Source organism: Gambusia affinis, linkage group LG05 (genome assembly GCF_019740435.1).
Source record: "Gambusia affinis linkage group LG05, SWU_Gaff_1.0, whole genome shotgun sequence".
NCBI lineage: Eukaryota > Metazoa > Chordata > Actinopteri > Cyprinodontiformes > Poeciliidae > Gambusia > Gambusia affinis.
Window position 1 is genome coordinate 10,499,525 of NC_057872.1, and position 14,952 is coordinate 10,514,476.

The window sequence follows — 14,952 nt, forward strand, 5'->3', positions numbered from 1 at the left end:
AGTTTTTAGGGCTGATTAAATGCAACTGCCTCTACACTTTTGTCCTACTGAAACAGACTGGGCATTCCTGATCTTGGAATTAATGAAAAGTACCAGCACATCTTGCAGAACTACGGTCGGGACCTTGAAATGGTTTCCAATGTCTATGCAGAGCAAAAATCAGACCCTCCTATTGCTAGGAACATGCCACCAGTGGCGGCTCGGATCCTGTGGGCTCAGCAGCTGTACAGCCGAATTCGAGCCCCCATGGATCGCTTTGAAAAGGTTTTACACAACTTATTTAGAAGTTATTTATGACAGATTTTGATTATTTTTATGTTTTTTGTTTTTTTTTACATTTACAGAGGTTTTTTTTTTTCATTTTTATTGTTATTATTTTGTTCCTGGTTAGCTTGAAGGTGTTCTTTCCACATCAGAGGCCAAGAAGATTATCAGGAACTTTAACAGGCTAGCAGGTATCCTGTTGGAGTATGAAATTATGCACCATCACAACTGGATGAAAAAGGTGCAATAAATTGTCAATACGAAAATTGTATTATTATTTGAAATAGTAATATCCTGCTATTACAATTTTTGACAGAAAAAAATATCTTCATAAACATGTTTTTCCACTTGTTTTTTTCTGACAACACACGGAAATCGCATACAGATGGAATATGCCAGGGGTGGCCTGAAGGCCTCTCTCTTGGTCAGGTCTTCAGTGACAGGACAGCTCTATGTGAACTTTGACCCAGAAATACTGACGCAGATCAGGGAGTCTGACTGCATGAAGCGGATGAATCTGGAGATCCCTCCCTTTGGCGTTTTGTTGCAGCAGAAACAGGATATACTCAAGAAACACTATGATAAATTACAGGTGAATATTCCACACAGGAGCATTTATCTTAAAAGACCCAGAACATATTAGGAACAACATTAAAATGTCTTATTTGTAAACTTTTTTATATATTTAAAAAAGATAGTTGAAAATTGAGGACACCTCAGAAAAATAATCACAGAAAACCATTAATTTCATGTCCACTGGTAGATTTTCAATTTTGAAATTTTAATATTGTTTGTTTTACTGGGACATGAATATAAAAAGGTTTTTTTTTTTTTCACAGCTAATGTTGAGTGAAAACACCAGAGTGCGAGCCAAGATTCAACCTGCATTTGAACAACTGGCCATGCCACATGTCGCTAAGGTGAGATGTTTCATTGACAGTAAGCTGAATAGTGTAAAATAATTTCAGTTGTTATGCATTACGGCTTGTAAACGCCCATGTCTCAATGCTTAACCAGACTTAGAAAACAAAACTCCAGACTTTTCCTGAACTTAGGTGAATAATTATTTTGGATAACTCTGAATTTATCAGCCTGTTTGAAATTCAGGCCCATTAAAACCAATGTTAGTTTTGCAGAAACTAATACCAATCAGAGTAGCAGAAGAAAAGCTGATTAGAGCTGTTGTGAAAACATTTTGTTGGCCAATTATGAATTTCTGGTGGAGGTAATTCATAGAAGTTTCTTTCTGTAATCAGAAGCAAAGCAGGACATTTGCATCTTAAACTGTCGTGTTTTGATCTGTGTAAATAGATTATGGCTTTCTCATTTTTATAGCTCAACCTTCAGTTTTGTGACACATTTGTATGTAAATAATTACTTTAATCAGGTTCCAGCTGTGCATTTCAACACATGCATATAACATGAATTATAACACAGCTTTCCTGTCATTAATTTGATTTTGAAAAAAAAAAAAAAATAAATACAAAAAAAAAAATTAGAAAAAAAGGTCTATGCCATTAAGTACTGTTTATTTCCAGTAGATCAAAAATGATTTTCACCTTTTTCTGGGATAAGTCATTGATATATTGTGGTATCGTTTTTGAAATGAAATGAATAAGTCCACAGTTTGGTAAAAAAAAAAAAAATTAAGCAGCATTTGCCTTTTATTTCATAGGTGGATGAGGCTATTCAGCCAGGTTTGACCTTCCTCAGCTGGACATCTCTGAGCATAGACAAGTATCTAAGCCGCATTGACAAAGCACTGGGTAAGCAAAAATTAAACAGAAGGTCCAGCCAGATCGATGCCTCATTTGCTGACACATAAGACATCTTGCAAGTCAGCACTGGCAGCATGTTGTAAAATTTAAATTAATTGACTCTTTGTGTACACACAAGCAACTTAAATTTACTATATATATATTCTCCTGTTGTCTGTTTTCAGCTGTTCTATCTTGGCTATAACCCCAGTCCTCCCAAATCGTGGTCCTTGATTCATATATTTCTTTCTGATTCTTTTTCATCCCCAGCTGATTTGGAGCTATTAATAGACAGAGTGAATGACTTGGTGGAGTTTAGAATAGATGCTGTGCTGCAGGAGATGAGTGTATCCACATTGTGTGTTCTGCCAGAAGACCAACCTATCACCTGTGAAGAATTTGTGAAGACCACCAGGGTAAATAGACGTGAATTAATTACATTTCTGTCACAAATTGTTTTTGCACAGTGAACCTGCCACTGTAGCTCACTTGTGTTAAAATTGTAAAGATATATGGAGTTTTCTAAAGCAAACTATTGAAGAGCCCCATGACTCACACATCTATAGAACCGTTTTTCTTCTCAGACTTTTACTTCTATTTTGCTGTGTGCACGTAGGACTTGTGCATAAAACAAGCTCAGAAGCTACACCTTAAGAGCACACTTGTGGAAGAGGCTACCAATGAACTGATCAACATGCTGATGGAGTTTGACCACGGTCAGAAGGAGGAGCTGAAGGGCGAGGTGAAGGGCGTGGAAGAAAACTCTGGTGAGAGCAAGACCAAGCATCACTTTGAACCTGAACTGTTGTTGTTCCTGTTCTTCAGTAAATTGATAGAAAAGACCTAACCTGGAAGTGTTGAACATAACTGGATCGGAAAGCTGTTTCCTGCAACTGCAGTTGATGTTCACTGTATATGTGTCGTTTAGGTGAAGATGAACACCCCCCCGAAAGCCATCTCTTCTCCAGAAACACTTTGCTTCCTCATGCTACTTCAGGTCCTTCCTCTCCTTTAGTGAAGAGGAGGAAAAAGAAAGATTTGATGAAAGTAATGGAAGAGGAAGCACAGGAACTTCTTTCTTACTTCAACCACCGCAACGTGGAGGCTTTGCTCAAAGTGATATGCAATACCTTGGAGATGCTGCGCAAGCGCATACAAACCTCATCACTTGGGTATTTCTTGGGTGGGTCTACTCAAATAAATAGTCTTTACTTTAAAGAAGAAATCACGGAAAATACAGGATTTAAACAGACCCAACATCAGTATATTAGAGGAGATTTATTTGGCTGATTTCAAAGAAATCTACTGTAAAAAAAAAGGTTTTAATATTTTAAAACAAAGACAAAATAATTATGGAGTTAAAATGTTGAGAAAATTACCATGTTGCATTAGCAGCTGTTGCTGTAATCTTTACTAAAACAGCCTTTTTATATTCTTGCTGGAAGTTAAACATTTTTGAGTGGCCCAGTAGGAGACTAAATTCAAATGAGAGTCTGTGAAGGGAATTACAGATTAGGGTGATTGTATGGAGACCTTCCTGGCGAAACATGGAAAGATCTAGTGACCAATCATAAAGTTCGGTTGCTTCATTGGCAATAAAGATTTTTCCATTGAAATTTGAGACGTGTCAATTCATTTCTGGCGTGACATTTTAAAACAAAAGGTAACCCCCGGCCCCAAAAACACTTTTTTTTTCCCAAAACAGATTCTACTTTTACATTCTTTGATCTTTTGTGGTATCAATTATTTTCTTTCAGAAAAAAGCTTCTTTGTTGACTGGGAGGAATTTTTCATTTGTATGCCTGCAGTATGAATAATAACCTTAACTGTTCCTTACATAATGAGTTCTTGTTTTCATTGTCATCCTATAATTGTTATCAAAGGTTATTTGTTTTTGCTTTCCCCACACATGAATATATACAAACCAAACAAAGCCTCCCCCACACTTAGACTATTTTTCAAACACACATTTACATATGTGTGTTGATAGCCAAGTATCACATCTAATATCTCCATATTTTTGAAACCTTTTTATAAATTTGAAATGAGCTTTGCACAGATAAAAAAAAAAAAAAAAAAAAAAAGATCTCAATGTAATGTTTCCCCATTCTCTCCCTGGTAGGTGAAAGTGCTGCACTGAGCCATGGGAAACACAGTGGTCAGCAGGCAATCTTCAGAGCCAATGTGACTCTCTCTATACCAAACATTGTCATGGTTCCAGGTTTGGAGGAGGTCCAGCAGGCTTTAAACAGGGCTGTTGAATGTGTGGTCAGTGTGAGCAAAGGAGTAGGTCAGTGGAGCAAAGAAAGAATCTCTGCGGTATGTTAACGTTAAAGTGGCCATGACTGTGATCATGTAGAGCAACTATAAACTGTTCATGTATTTTTCGTAGCTCACAATCTTCTAGACTGGCAAGCCAAGAAATCTCTGCAATAGTTCCTTTTATTTGAATTTCACTTTATAGAAAAAAATGAATGAGAGACGGATGGCGGCTCTTAAACAGGACAGCTCTGAGAGTGAATCAGATGATGAAGCAACGACACACTGGAGTGTGACTGGTATGAAGGAGACTTCTGCTCACCCGACTGACCTTCACCTATTCAGCTTTTCAGTGATTCATTCTGACATTTATTCATCTTATCAAGCTTAGGATGTGCATCGTTTTCTTATTTCACAGTTTAGTAGAGCAAATCATTTGATTGACTAGACAGAGATGTGTTATTGTAAGTGACACAATCCATCAAAAATGACTTTTCAAAATGTTGATAACTCTACCTCAAATACACCATACTCAATAGAAGTAGTAGAATAAAACTTATTATAACATGTTTACGTACTTCTATGTTTCCTCACAGATGTACTCACGCATATGTCCTCTTTAATAACGAATAAGATAATATATTTTTCAGATGGCACCAGCTCAGAGATTTCAGCATCTGTGATTCAAGCTATTCCATTCCAAGCAAGAAATTATTACAAGACTGTATCTGAGAACAAGGAGATAGTTAAGTTGGTGTCTGTTCTCAGCAGCTCAATCACCTCAACTAAGAAGGTAGATGGTCTTTAGTATTTATTCTTATACAAAACGATCTCAATTGTTTTCAGTAAAGCGTTTTTAAGCATTTCAAAGGCAAATTCATAGACTAGACATTTGCCAAAATTAAGTTGCAGTTCAATTTTTCATTAAAGTCAGTGTTATGTATATATAGGTTTAACTTTTTTTTTTTTTCAAATCAGTATTTAATGCTGCTTAGTAGTATTGTGATGAAAAATAACTTGCTTGTTTTGGATGTTGTATGGGTCTTTCTAGAAAGGGACTCTTATGCTGAGCAAACCAAATGAGCAATGTGACAAATATTGACAGGAACTCTTGTTGCCCATGTATTTAGTTGTTATTACACATTTGATTTTATTTTGCAGGAAGTAGAAGCTGCTCTTGATCGTTTCAGCAGTTACCACCACGTCTGGAGAAAAGATCGTGAAGACACTTTGCAAAAGTATTTTTCCATGAGAGAATAATCTTTAATTAACATACTGTTAGAAAAAAACAAAACAGAAATGTCTTGTTTTCTTTATCAGATTTATCCAGGGAAGCCCTTTCCTATCAGATTTTGAGAGCCAGATAATTTTTTATCGGGATCTCGAACTCAAAATAAACTCTGAACCAGAGTATATCACTATTGGAGCCTTATCTTTATTCACAGGTGAATAAACAACTTTAAATTGCAAATTAAAATGAGCTCTAGTTGCTCACTCTGTTTCTTTTTTTTTTTCAAGCATTCCTGAAGATGTCCCTCACAGCTGAAACTAAGAACTGGATGGTGGACTATGGGCTGTATTGTAACAGGAAATATCGCGCAGACATGGAGCAGATCTTTGCTTTTGTTGATGAAGCAGGAAAGAAACTGAATCGGCAGATCAAAGACCTAGACGACATTCGCATTGCAATGGCTGCACTCAAAGAAATTAGAGAGCATCAGATAAATATTGATTTTCAAGTTGGACCAATCGAGGTAAGCCATACACCTTTCTTTAACATTGCTGACTCTGTGGAAAGGCACTTCATTAGAAAATGTTGAGAGTCAAAAGCTTAAAATATAGGTTCGAAATGTGAATGAAAATTATTCAAATGTGGCCAACATTGATTTTGGGTTGTTCTTTGGTTTTGTTTTCTCACATTTATTTACGTTTTTAACTTTTAGTTCTGGGTTGAGCATACAGTAATAACAGTATTCATCAAGATAATCAAGCTGCACAAATACATACACTGATTTATACTAAATAATGTTTTATTTGTAAGGAATGTGTCACTGTGACACTGTAACTAAACTGTATTAGTTAAAACTATTCCCCTTGTTTACTCTCCTCACAGGAGTCCTATGCTATGCTTCATAAATATGGTCTGTCAGTTGCCAAGGAGGAGGTTGATAAGGTGGATACTCTGCGTTATACCTGGGAAAAGCTCTTGTCCCGAACAACTGAGGTGCAAAACGAATTGGTTGCCTTGCAGCCACACTTCCGAGAAGAACTTGTCAGCAATGTGGAGACCTTTCAGGAGGACTGCCAACACTTCTATCAGGAATATGAGAAGGTAAAAAAAAATGACTTCTCTTCTCAATGATTCAAGTTGTGACCTACTTGCTGAGTAATTTAGCTAATAACTGTGTGACTAATAGAGTCACTCACAGAGCATTGACCATTTATTTGAATATAGTTAGTTCAGGAGAAAAAGATTAAACTGTGACATCACATCAAAAGTCACATACTCCATCTTGATGCAGTTGAACACTGAATATTGCATATTTTATCCCAACACACCAAACTATTCAAATCAGGATCTGATAAGAAGTGCCAGGATTTGATGTTCCTAAAAATCAAATTAATTTTCTTAACTTTTCAACAAATGTTTTTTGTTGGGCTTCTTTACAGTAGAAGAAGCTGACCTAAGCTTTTTTCTCTCTCTCTCTAGGATGGGCCAATGGTAGAGGGTTTGGCTCCTCAGGATGCCAGTGACAGGCTGATCATGTTCCAGGTTTGTTTTTACTGTTTGGGTGAAAATTACATAGTAGATGAGGTAGAATTATGTTGAAATGGAGGGCAGTTTTTGATATAATTACTGACAATCCTATATCAAACTCTAAAGAACAAAGATGGTGTTTAAACAAATGCTTTTTTTTTTATTGACCTTTAATGACATAAACATGGTTGTTTTTTATTGGGTGTATGCAAACATATTTGGAAAATTGTGTGTTTTAATTCAAAAATGAAATTGAGCCAAGTCATTCCTGGTGAATTGATTTTATACAATATTACATTAAGATGCTATACAGTCGCACAATTGATTTTGTTGCTGTTTGTCATTTTTAGAATCGATTTGACAATCAATTCCGGAAGTACATAACTTTTACTGGAGGAGAGGAGCTCTTTGGACTTCCAGTCACACCACACCCTCAACTCCTGGAGATCAAGAAACAGCTGGTCCTGCTACAGAAGCTGTATGGCCTTTACAACAATGTCATTGAAACAGTCAATGGATACTATGACATCCTTTGGGCTGACATCAACATCGAGAGGATTAATAATGAGCTGCTAGACTTTCAGACAAGGTTAAACTTTTTTTTTGTTTGTCTTCGAATCTGAATAAAACTTCACAATCATCTGATGTTGCACTACAAGTAAAGCGCACATTTTAAGATGATGCTTCTCTACTGAGCCTGAAACGTTGCTGCCTATATTGTAGATGTGTTGATTGTAAAGCGACTTTGCAAAAACTAACCTGTTGCATTCTTTGCTTTAAGTCCTCAAAAATATTTTGAGCCTATTTATGTGTGTATTTTATTTGTGTGGTTACTTTGTTATTATGTTTTATTTTAAACATAAGCTATATTGAACTTTAATGACAAGACCATTTATTCATTTATAGTATAATACCTACTAAAGTAGGTTTTAAATTGTAATGGCAATTAAAATGGATGAATATTTTGTAATCTTGCAATCAGTTTTGTATTTTGTCATGACATGAACAAAATGAGTCACAACAGATGTTAAATTTGCTTAAACAGATGCCGCAAGCTTCCTCGTGGCCTGAAGGAGTGGCAGGCGTTCTTGGATCTGAAGAAAACTATCGATGACTTCAGCGAGTGCTGCCCCCTGCTGGAGCTCATGACGAACAAAGCCATGATGACACGCCACTGGAAGAGAATCACAGAAGTTAGTCAAAAATGGAGCACCACGTTTTTCTACAAATGTTTAATTCAAATTTAGATTGATCAAACATTGTTTGGCTGAAATTAACCTGCTCTTTGTTTGGTTTTTATCTCCCAGGTTACTGGCCATGCATTTGAGGTTGAATCTGAGACATTTAGGCTACGTAACATTATGGAGGCTCCTCTGCTGAAGTTTAAGGAAGAAATTGAGGTAAGCTGAAGTTTAGTTTTTATGTAAAGGAAATCTAGAGAGGGTGTACTGTTTTCCTCCAACAGTAATAATAATTTATCACTAAATGTGTTTTAGTAGCATGAGAATACATCCACACGGACCCAATTTGATACATATTTACATATCTTTTCAAATGAAAAATCTTGGTAGAGACTTTTAATTTAACCACATGCGCTGTATTGTGTGTTTTGATTAATGATTCACTTACATTTATGTCATAACATCTGTCTTGGCATTCCATTCGAAGGATATCTGCATCAGTGCTGTTAAAGAGCGAGACATTGAGCAGAAACTAAAGCAAGTGATTGCTGAGTGGGACAATAAGACATTTACATTTGCCAACTTCAAGACGAGAGGTGAGCTGCTTCTGAGAGGAGACAGCACATCAGAAATTATTGCCAGCATGGAGGACAGCTTGATGATTTTGGGGTCTCTCATGAGCAACCGGTATGCCACTCAAACTTCTCATAAGTTGTTACTGTGAATACTTAGGGGAGTTAAATACAATTTTGTAAGAATTTTTCTGCCTCCAAATGTTTAAGGAATGTAAGAGGATTTTGGTGTGACCTAAAAAGCCACCACTATTACACTGCATGGTTTTTATGCAAATTCAATTTCTCCCACAGGTACAACATCCCATTTAAGGCCCAGATCCAGAAGTGGGTTCAGAACCTTTCTAACACCACTGATATTATCGAACACTGGATGACAGTCCAGAATTTATGGATCTATCTGGAGGCTGTGTTTGTAGGTGGAGACATTGCTAAACAGCTGCCTAAGGTAAAAATATTGTTTCCAGTTGATAATTCAAACTACATAATACAGAGTAACTAAATATACCTTCATTTTTTTTGTCAAATGTACACATTTACTCTATCTCTCTTGCAATTTCCTTTTTTTCCCCTATTGTATTTCCTTATAGAAAAAACGCCTACTTTAGAATTAGTGGAGAAAATAGACTTTGACATTTTGTATGAGTAATCTCATTAAAATAGTAAAATGCATCAGTCAGAATTTTGCTTTTGGAAAGTTTGAGCTACCAACTTTTAGCCAGTTATAATGTCTCTTTAATAGCTCTAATGCAGTTAATTTCTATTCCCTATTCATAATAAAAACGTCACCTCAACGCACCTTACAAAATATTATTTCAAATCAGTCACACATACTTTTCAACCGATCCTAGTTATCAAACATTACAGCAAGCTCAGCTAATGATATTGAAATGAATTGTTTTAGGAAGCAAAGCGTTTCTCAAACATTGATAAGTCTTGGGTGAAGATCATGATGCGGACTCATGAAATGCCCAATGTTGTACAATCCTGTGTGGGAGATGAGACAATGGGCCAGCTGCTTCCTCACCTGCTGGAACAGCTGGAGATCTGTCAGAAGTCACTTACAGGGTGAGCCCAATTTACTCAACTACTATGGATACTGGTTTGGGAGGCAAATGTTTCAAAACATCTAAAGGTGCAAGAGAGTGGTTAAACAATGGAGGTGGTTTTATGAACTGCATTGCTGTTACAGTTATTTGGAGAAGAAGCGACTGCTTTTTCCGCGTTTTTTCTTCGTCTCTGACCCTGCCTTGCTGGAGATTCTGGGCCAAGCCTCTGACTCCCACACTATCCAGGCTCATCTTCTCAATGTCTTTGACAACATCAAAACTGTACGCTTCCATGACAAGGTACTTTAAATGGTTTTATAATGGCACCATGTATGAATGTTTTGTTTTATTACACTCGCTCTAGCAGACCACTGTTACACAATACTGTCCGTAGTTTATATAACACATATGTAGCTTTGCATTCGGACTGGAGGAACAAAATTTTTTTGAGTTATATTGCATTAAAGTGATTTGAGTAATACTTGACAGAGCTAATTTTTTGCATCAGTCTTGGTGAGAAATTGTTCCTCTGTGTGGTGTCCCACAAGGCTCAATTCTAGGCACCTTTCCTGAAAAATAACCCTGGTTTAAACTTTTCTGCATCTTTACACCTGACCTATCTAGCATGTTCCTCAGTCTTCTTAATGTTCACATAGATTCTTTACAGTTCAGTAATGGTGTGACCTCTGAAGGTTATTGGTCACACTGGATAGTGCTGCTCTGTCACATAAATCCTCAAAAAATAAAGGTTTTTATACAGAACAAAATGCAGAGAAAAAGATGTATACATGGTTTTATATGCATGGAGTGTTAGGAAAACGTCTACATTCTTCATAATAAACTCATGTAGTACAACAACTTGTATAATGCATGCACAAATTCTACAGACATTTATTATATAGAATAAAGAGAAAATGTGCATTAAAACATGTCGTGGCTTTATTAAATATAATTTATCTGTCTCAGATATATGACCGGATTCTTGCTGTATCATCGCGCGAGGGGGAAACTGTGGAGCTGGAGCGTCCTGTCATGGCTGAAGGGAATGTTGAAGTGTGGCTGAATGCTCTGTTGAAAGAATCCCAGTGGTCATTGCACCTGGTGATCCGACAGGCTGCTCTGGCCATCCAGGACTCTGGCTTCCAGCTTATTGAATTCTTAAATTCTTTCCCTGCTCAAGTAAGTTAAACCACTATAAGTTTAAGATAAATGCTGAACCCCAAAATCACACCCTAGCACACTACATTTATATAAAATATATAAAACGTAACAATATCAAGGTGTTTAGTTTTTTTTTCTTTTTAACTATGCTTGTATTTCTTTAACAATATAATATTCTTGGTGCAGGTGGGCTTGCTTGGTATCCAGATGATATGGACAAGAGATGCTGAGGAGGCTCTTACCAATGCCCGATATGATCGCCGTATTATGTCAAAAACCAACCAGCTTTTCTTGGATTTGCTCAACACACTAATTGACATGACCACAAGAGATCTTGAAGCTGTAGAGAGGACCAAATACGAGACCCTCATAACTATCCATGTTCACCAGAGGGACATATTTGATGATCTGGTGAGTAATAATGGATTTATAAAAGCAAAGTCAGCTCAGTGCATTCACAGGGCAGACCATAAAGTGTACTCCAATGTGTGTGTAATTAGAACAGATTGCTGAAAACATATTCGGACTTTTAATGGCTCTGTTTGCAGTCTACCAAATGTAACTGTAAAAGAGAAAGGTTTCTGCCAATATACCTCAAAGCATTATTAATTTTCTAGTGGTAATGGTGAAACACAGACAGGACAGTCTTTCTATTATTAGTGACTACATGTTAAATTACTGCAGTTTTACAAGATATGATGGATTTTTTTTTTTTTTACTTAGAATTCCTTTTATTACTTTTGTTTATTGAAACTAATGTATATATTCCTGTTGTCTGTCTCACTTAAATTCTATTCATTCAATTCATTTAAACAATACTTCATTTATTACAAAGGGAGATGGTTTCATAACTCATATTTCAAGTATCATGAAAGAGTTATTGTGGATGGTGATGGTATAATGACCAATCACTATCCAGGCAGCACAGATGATTTTCTTTAATCTGGTCGAATAAAGATTATAAATAAATTATTCTCTACAACTGTTGCCTCTCATCTACCTCTGATTTACCTTCACACAACTTTTCCCTGAATCTTTTTATTTTTATCATTTATTTCTCACAATGCTGTCTCAGGCTTCCTGCCTTTCCTCCAGTCTCACATCACATTACCTTAAGCCTGAAGATCTACAACAGTTTTGTTTTGCTTTTTGTGAAGTTTTCACCATCATATCATGTCTGATCCTTTTGTCTTTTCGTCGTTTCTCTTACCCTCACAGTGCCGGTTGCATGTAAAAAGCCCCACTGACTTTGAGTGGCTGAAGCAGTGCCGTTTCTACTTCAATGAGGATTTAGATAAGATGATCATCAACATCACAGATGTAAGCTTTGTTTACCAGAATGAGTTCCTGGGTTGCACAGAAAGGCTTGTCATTACACCTTTGACTGACAGGTAAAAGTACACCAATGGAATGACACACACACAGATATATTAAGAGATATGATATGCAGCCAAAACTATTAAAAATTCAAACTGAAGTCATCAAATAGTTGGAAGCAAGCAAAATATCTCTGTTTATCCATATACTGTCAGTCGATAGCAGACATCAAATGTCACGTTTGACGGGTGAACGACAGCACAATCCAGAAAAACAATTACTGAGAGAAAAGTTTAAGAAAAGAATAAAGATAGAAACTCATGGCTAACTCAGAAAATCAACCTTCTACCATGTTACTAGGGGGTAACCAGACGACAATAAAGCATTTGAGGGAGCAAAGAATATATATATATATATATATATATATATATATATATATATATATATATATATATATATATATATATTTCCTCCACTGAATAACTGTTTTCAAATTAAAGGTTAGAGTTTTGTTTAATTTTCATTGAGAGATTATTCCACTCCAATAGGTTATTTATTTATCTGGAGGTTTTTTACATGTCTTTGTCAAGGGGGCAAACATATTTGTATAGAAAATGCCAGCCGATCAGTGATGTTAACAGAAATTAAAAAGTTTGACCTTTGGTGTGGTGCTAAAAGCACTTATCATTTTGGACAGATCAGGGGAAAAGAAACAAACTTCCCAGATGTTTTAAGAGTGATGTAATATTTACAACCATTTAAACATTTTAAATGTTGAACCATTTAAAAATGAGAAAACCTGTGAAATGAATTAGAAAGTACTGTGGGGCATTCTTTTACTATGATCATCACCCCTGTCACAGACAAACAAGGTGACTGACAGAGAGAGAGAGAGGAAAGCAATTAGACCAAGCAGGGGAGGCGGTAATGCATCAACAAGCACTAGACTAACTACCAAAAGCACAGCGGGAGAGAAGACAGTCGGAGAGAAATGTAAGGAGGCGCAGAAAGAAACATGAGACATGACAATGAGACAAAGATGTGAAAGGACAGCAGCATAAAGGGAACTACAAGCAGACATCCGACAGTAGCTCTCTGAAGAAGTGACACAAGGGCCTCATGGCTGGAAGCACCAAAGCATCTCTGATGCGTTTCTTTCTTCTGGTACTTAATTTTATTGCCTTGGCCAGTATCTTATTAATTTCCCCCATTAGTGTTCTGCTCTGATGTTTTGCCCACTGTGACAGCCACTGTTTGGTTTTCAACATCATCTCCCTGTTCTTGATTTTCCCTCCAACTCCTTTGGTTTATAAAGATAAGTTTATAATTGGAGAAAAGAGGTTTGGATAAGAAGATAATGTTTTATGCAGTTTTACAAAATATATTTCTAAATATCATTTGTAGTCCATTGTAATTATCTTTTGGCAAATATTCGGCATTAGCATTCCTGTGGAGGATCATTATTTGAGTGATTTTAACCAAAGTGAAGAGAAAAAAGTGTTTAAGTATGCATTATCTTTTGATCGTAAAAGCTTTCTTTACCAGTAAAATTAAAACTTGTATATTGTGTTTGCCTATTTTTGCTCAGATGTTACATCACCTTAGCTCAGGCTCTTGGTATGAGCATGGGTGGAGCTCCTGCTGGTCCTGCAGGCACAGGTAAGACTGAAACAACAGCATGGTTACAGACATGGCACTGTGATAAATACAAAGATCTAGCCTGCACAACGTGTTATCAGTTTATTATTCTTAAGAAAGTTTTAGTAATATATGAAGAAATAGAAAAAAGTAGCTAACCTTTTGTGATAATTTATAGTTTCAGATTTTCTTTAGCTTGCAAAAAATGTTTCTGAGCCATGCAGGGTACTAACCTATATACGTGGTGCTGTAATAGGTTAAAAAGCAAAACGCATCTAATCTGTGAAAAAAAAAAAAAAAGATACACACAGATGTAAGTATACATACATACAGAGAAATATAGAATATTTAGAAAATATAGAGATACATACATAGGAATATGTTCTATTCATTGTATTATTGCGATGGACTAGTCACCCGTCCAGGTTACACCTCACCTCCCGCCCAATGACTACTGGACATGGACACCAGCCCCCCTTCCTCTGTGAAGACCTCAGCGGTTATTTGGAGAACAGAGCAAATAAACTGCATCACGAAAAATACGTAGTAGACAATCCAGCAATAAAGTAGTGGAGAAAAACAATTATTCTCTTCAGAAAGCCCATTAATTGACTGCACTATTTGTTTGAAGAACTTTCAAAAGAAAAGGTAATTTGGAAATAGGCCTGTAGTTAGTAAGAGCTGTAGGATTTAGTTTATTTCTCTATTGCTGCATATTTGAAATCCCTAGGGACCACGCCCTACAGTAAACTAATTTACCAGTTTGAGAATCAGAGTTGCAATTGTGAGTAAAACCTTTTTAATTAGTCAGTTAGGGACAGTATTGTTCGGAGGCTGTGTGGGCTTGAAATGATCAACAATGATTTGTAATGTCGCAAGCTCAAACTTGTTAAAGACAGCAGAGCAGGGAACTGAGATCAAAAAGAGAGATTTGACCTCTGGCAGAAGAGACTTTCTGTTCTTGATATATATATATATAGTGCAGAATGTCATGAT

The 14,952-nt window shown here is 36.4% G+C and overlaps 1 protein-coding gene across 1 annotated transcript in view; it reads left to right on the forward strand.

Annotated features, from left to right (window-relative positions):
* dnah5 (dynein, axonemal, heavy chain 5) overlaps positions 1-14,952 on the forward strand; it is an 80,924-nt gene that overhangs the window by 17,364 nt on the left and 48,608 nt on the right. The window contains exons 14-40 of the mRNA XM_044117191.1: positions 57-264; positions 392-505; positions 650-856; positions 1,104-1,184; positions 1,940-2,030; positions 2,292-2,437; positions 2,638-2,788; positions 2,950-3,204; positions 4,144-4,340; positions 4,486-4,579; positions 4,931-5,073; positions 5,442-5,518; positions 5,601-5,725; positions 5,799-6,034; positions 6,394-6,612; positions 6,991-7,053; positions 7,389-7,627; positions 8,084-8,231; positions 8,346-8,438; positions 8,707-8,906; positions 9,086-9,239; positions 9,696-9,859; positions 9,984-10,140; positions 10,807-11,019; positions 11,188-11,412; positions 12,220-12,392; positions 13,907-13,977. Of these exons, the coding sequence (XP_043973126.1) occupies positions 57-264; positions 392-505; positions 650-856; positions 1,104-1,184; positions 1,940-2,030; positions 2,292-2,437; positions 2,638-2,788; positions 2,950-3,204; positions 4,144-4,340; positions 4,486-4,579; positions 4,931-5,073; positions 5,442-5,518; positions 5,601-5,725; positions 5,799-6,034; positions 6,394-6,612; positions 6,991-7,053; positions 7,389-7,627; positions 8,084-8,231; positions 8,346-8,438; positions 8,707-8,906; positions 9,086-9,239; positions 9,696-9,859; positions 9,984-10,140; positions 10,807-11,019; positions 11,188-11,412; positions 12,220-12,392; positions 13,907-13,977 (4,244 nt within the window). The remainder of the gene's footprint in view (positions 1-56; positions 265-391; positions 506-649; positions 857-1,103; positions 1,185-1,939; positions 2,031-2,291; positions 2,438-2,637; positions 2,789-2,949; positions 3,205-4,143; positions 4,341-4,485; positions 4,580-4,930; positions 5,074-5,441; positions 5,519-5,600; positions 5,726-5,798; positions 6,035-6,393; positions 6,613-6,990; positions 7,054-7,388; positions 7,628-8,083; positions 8,232-8,345; positions 8,439-8,706; positions 8,907-9,085; positions 9,240-9,695; positions 9,860-9,983; positions 10,141-10,806; positions 11,020-11,187; positions 11,413-12,219; positions 12,393-13,906; positions 13,978-14,952) is intronic.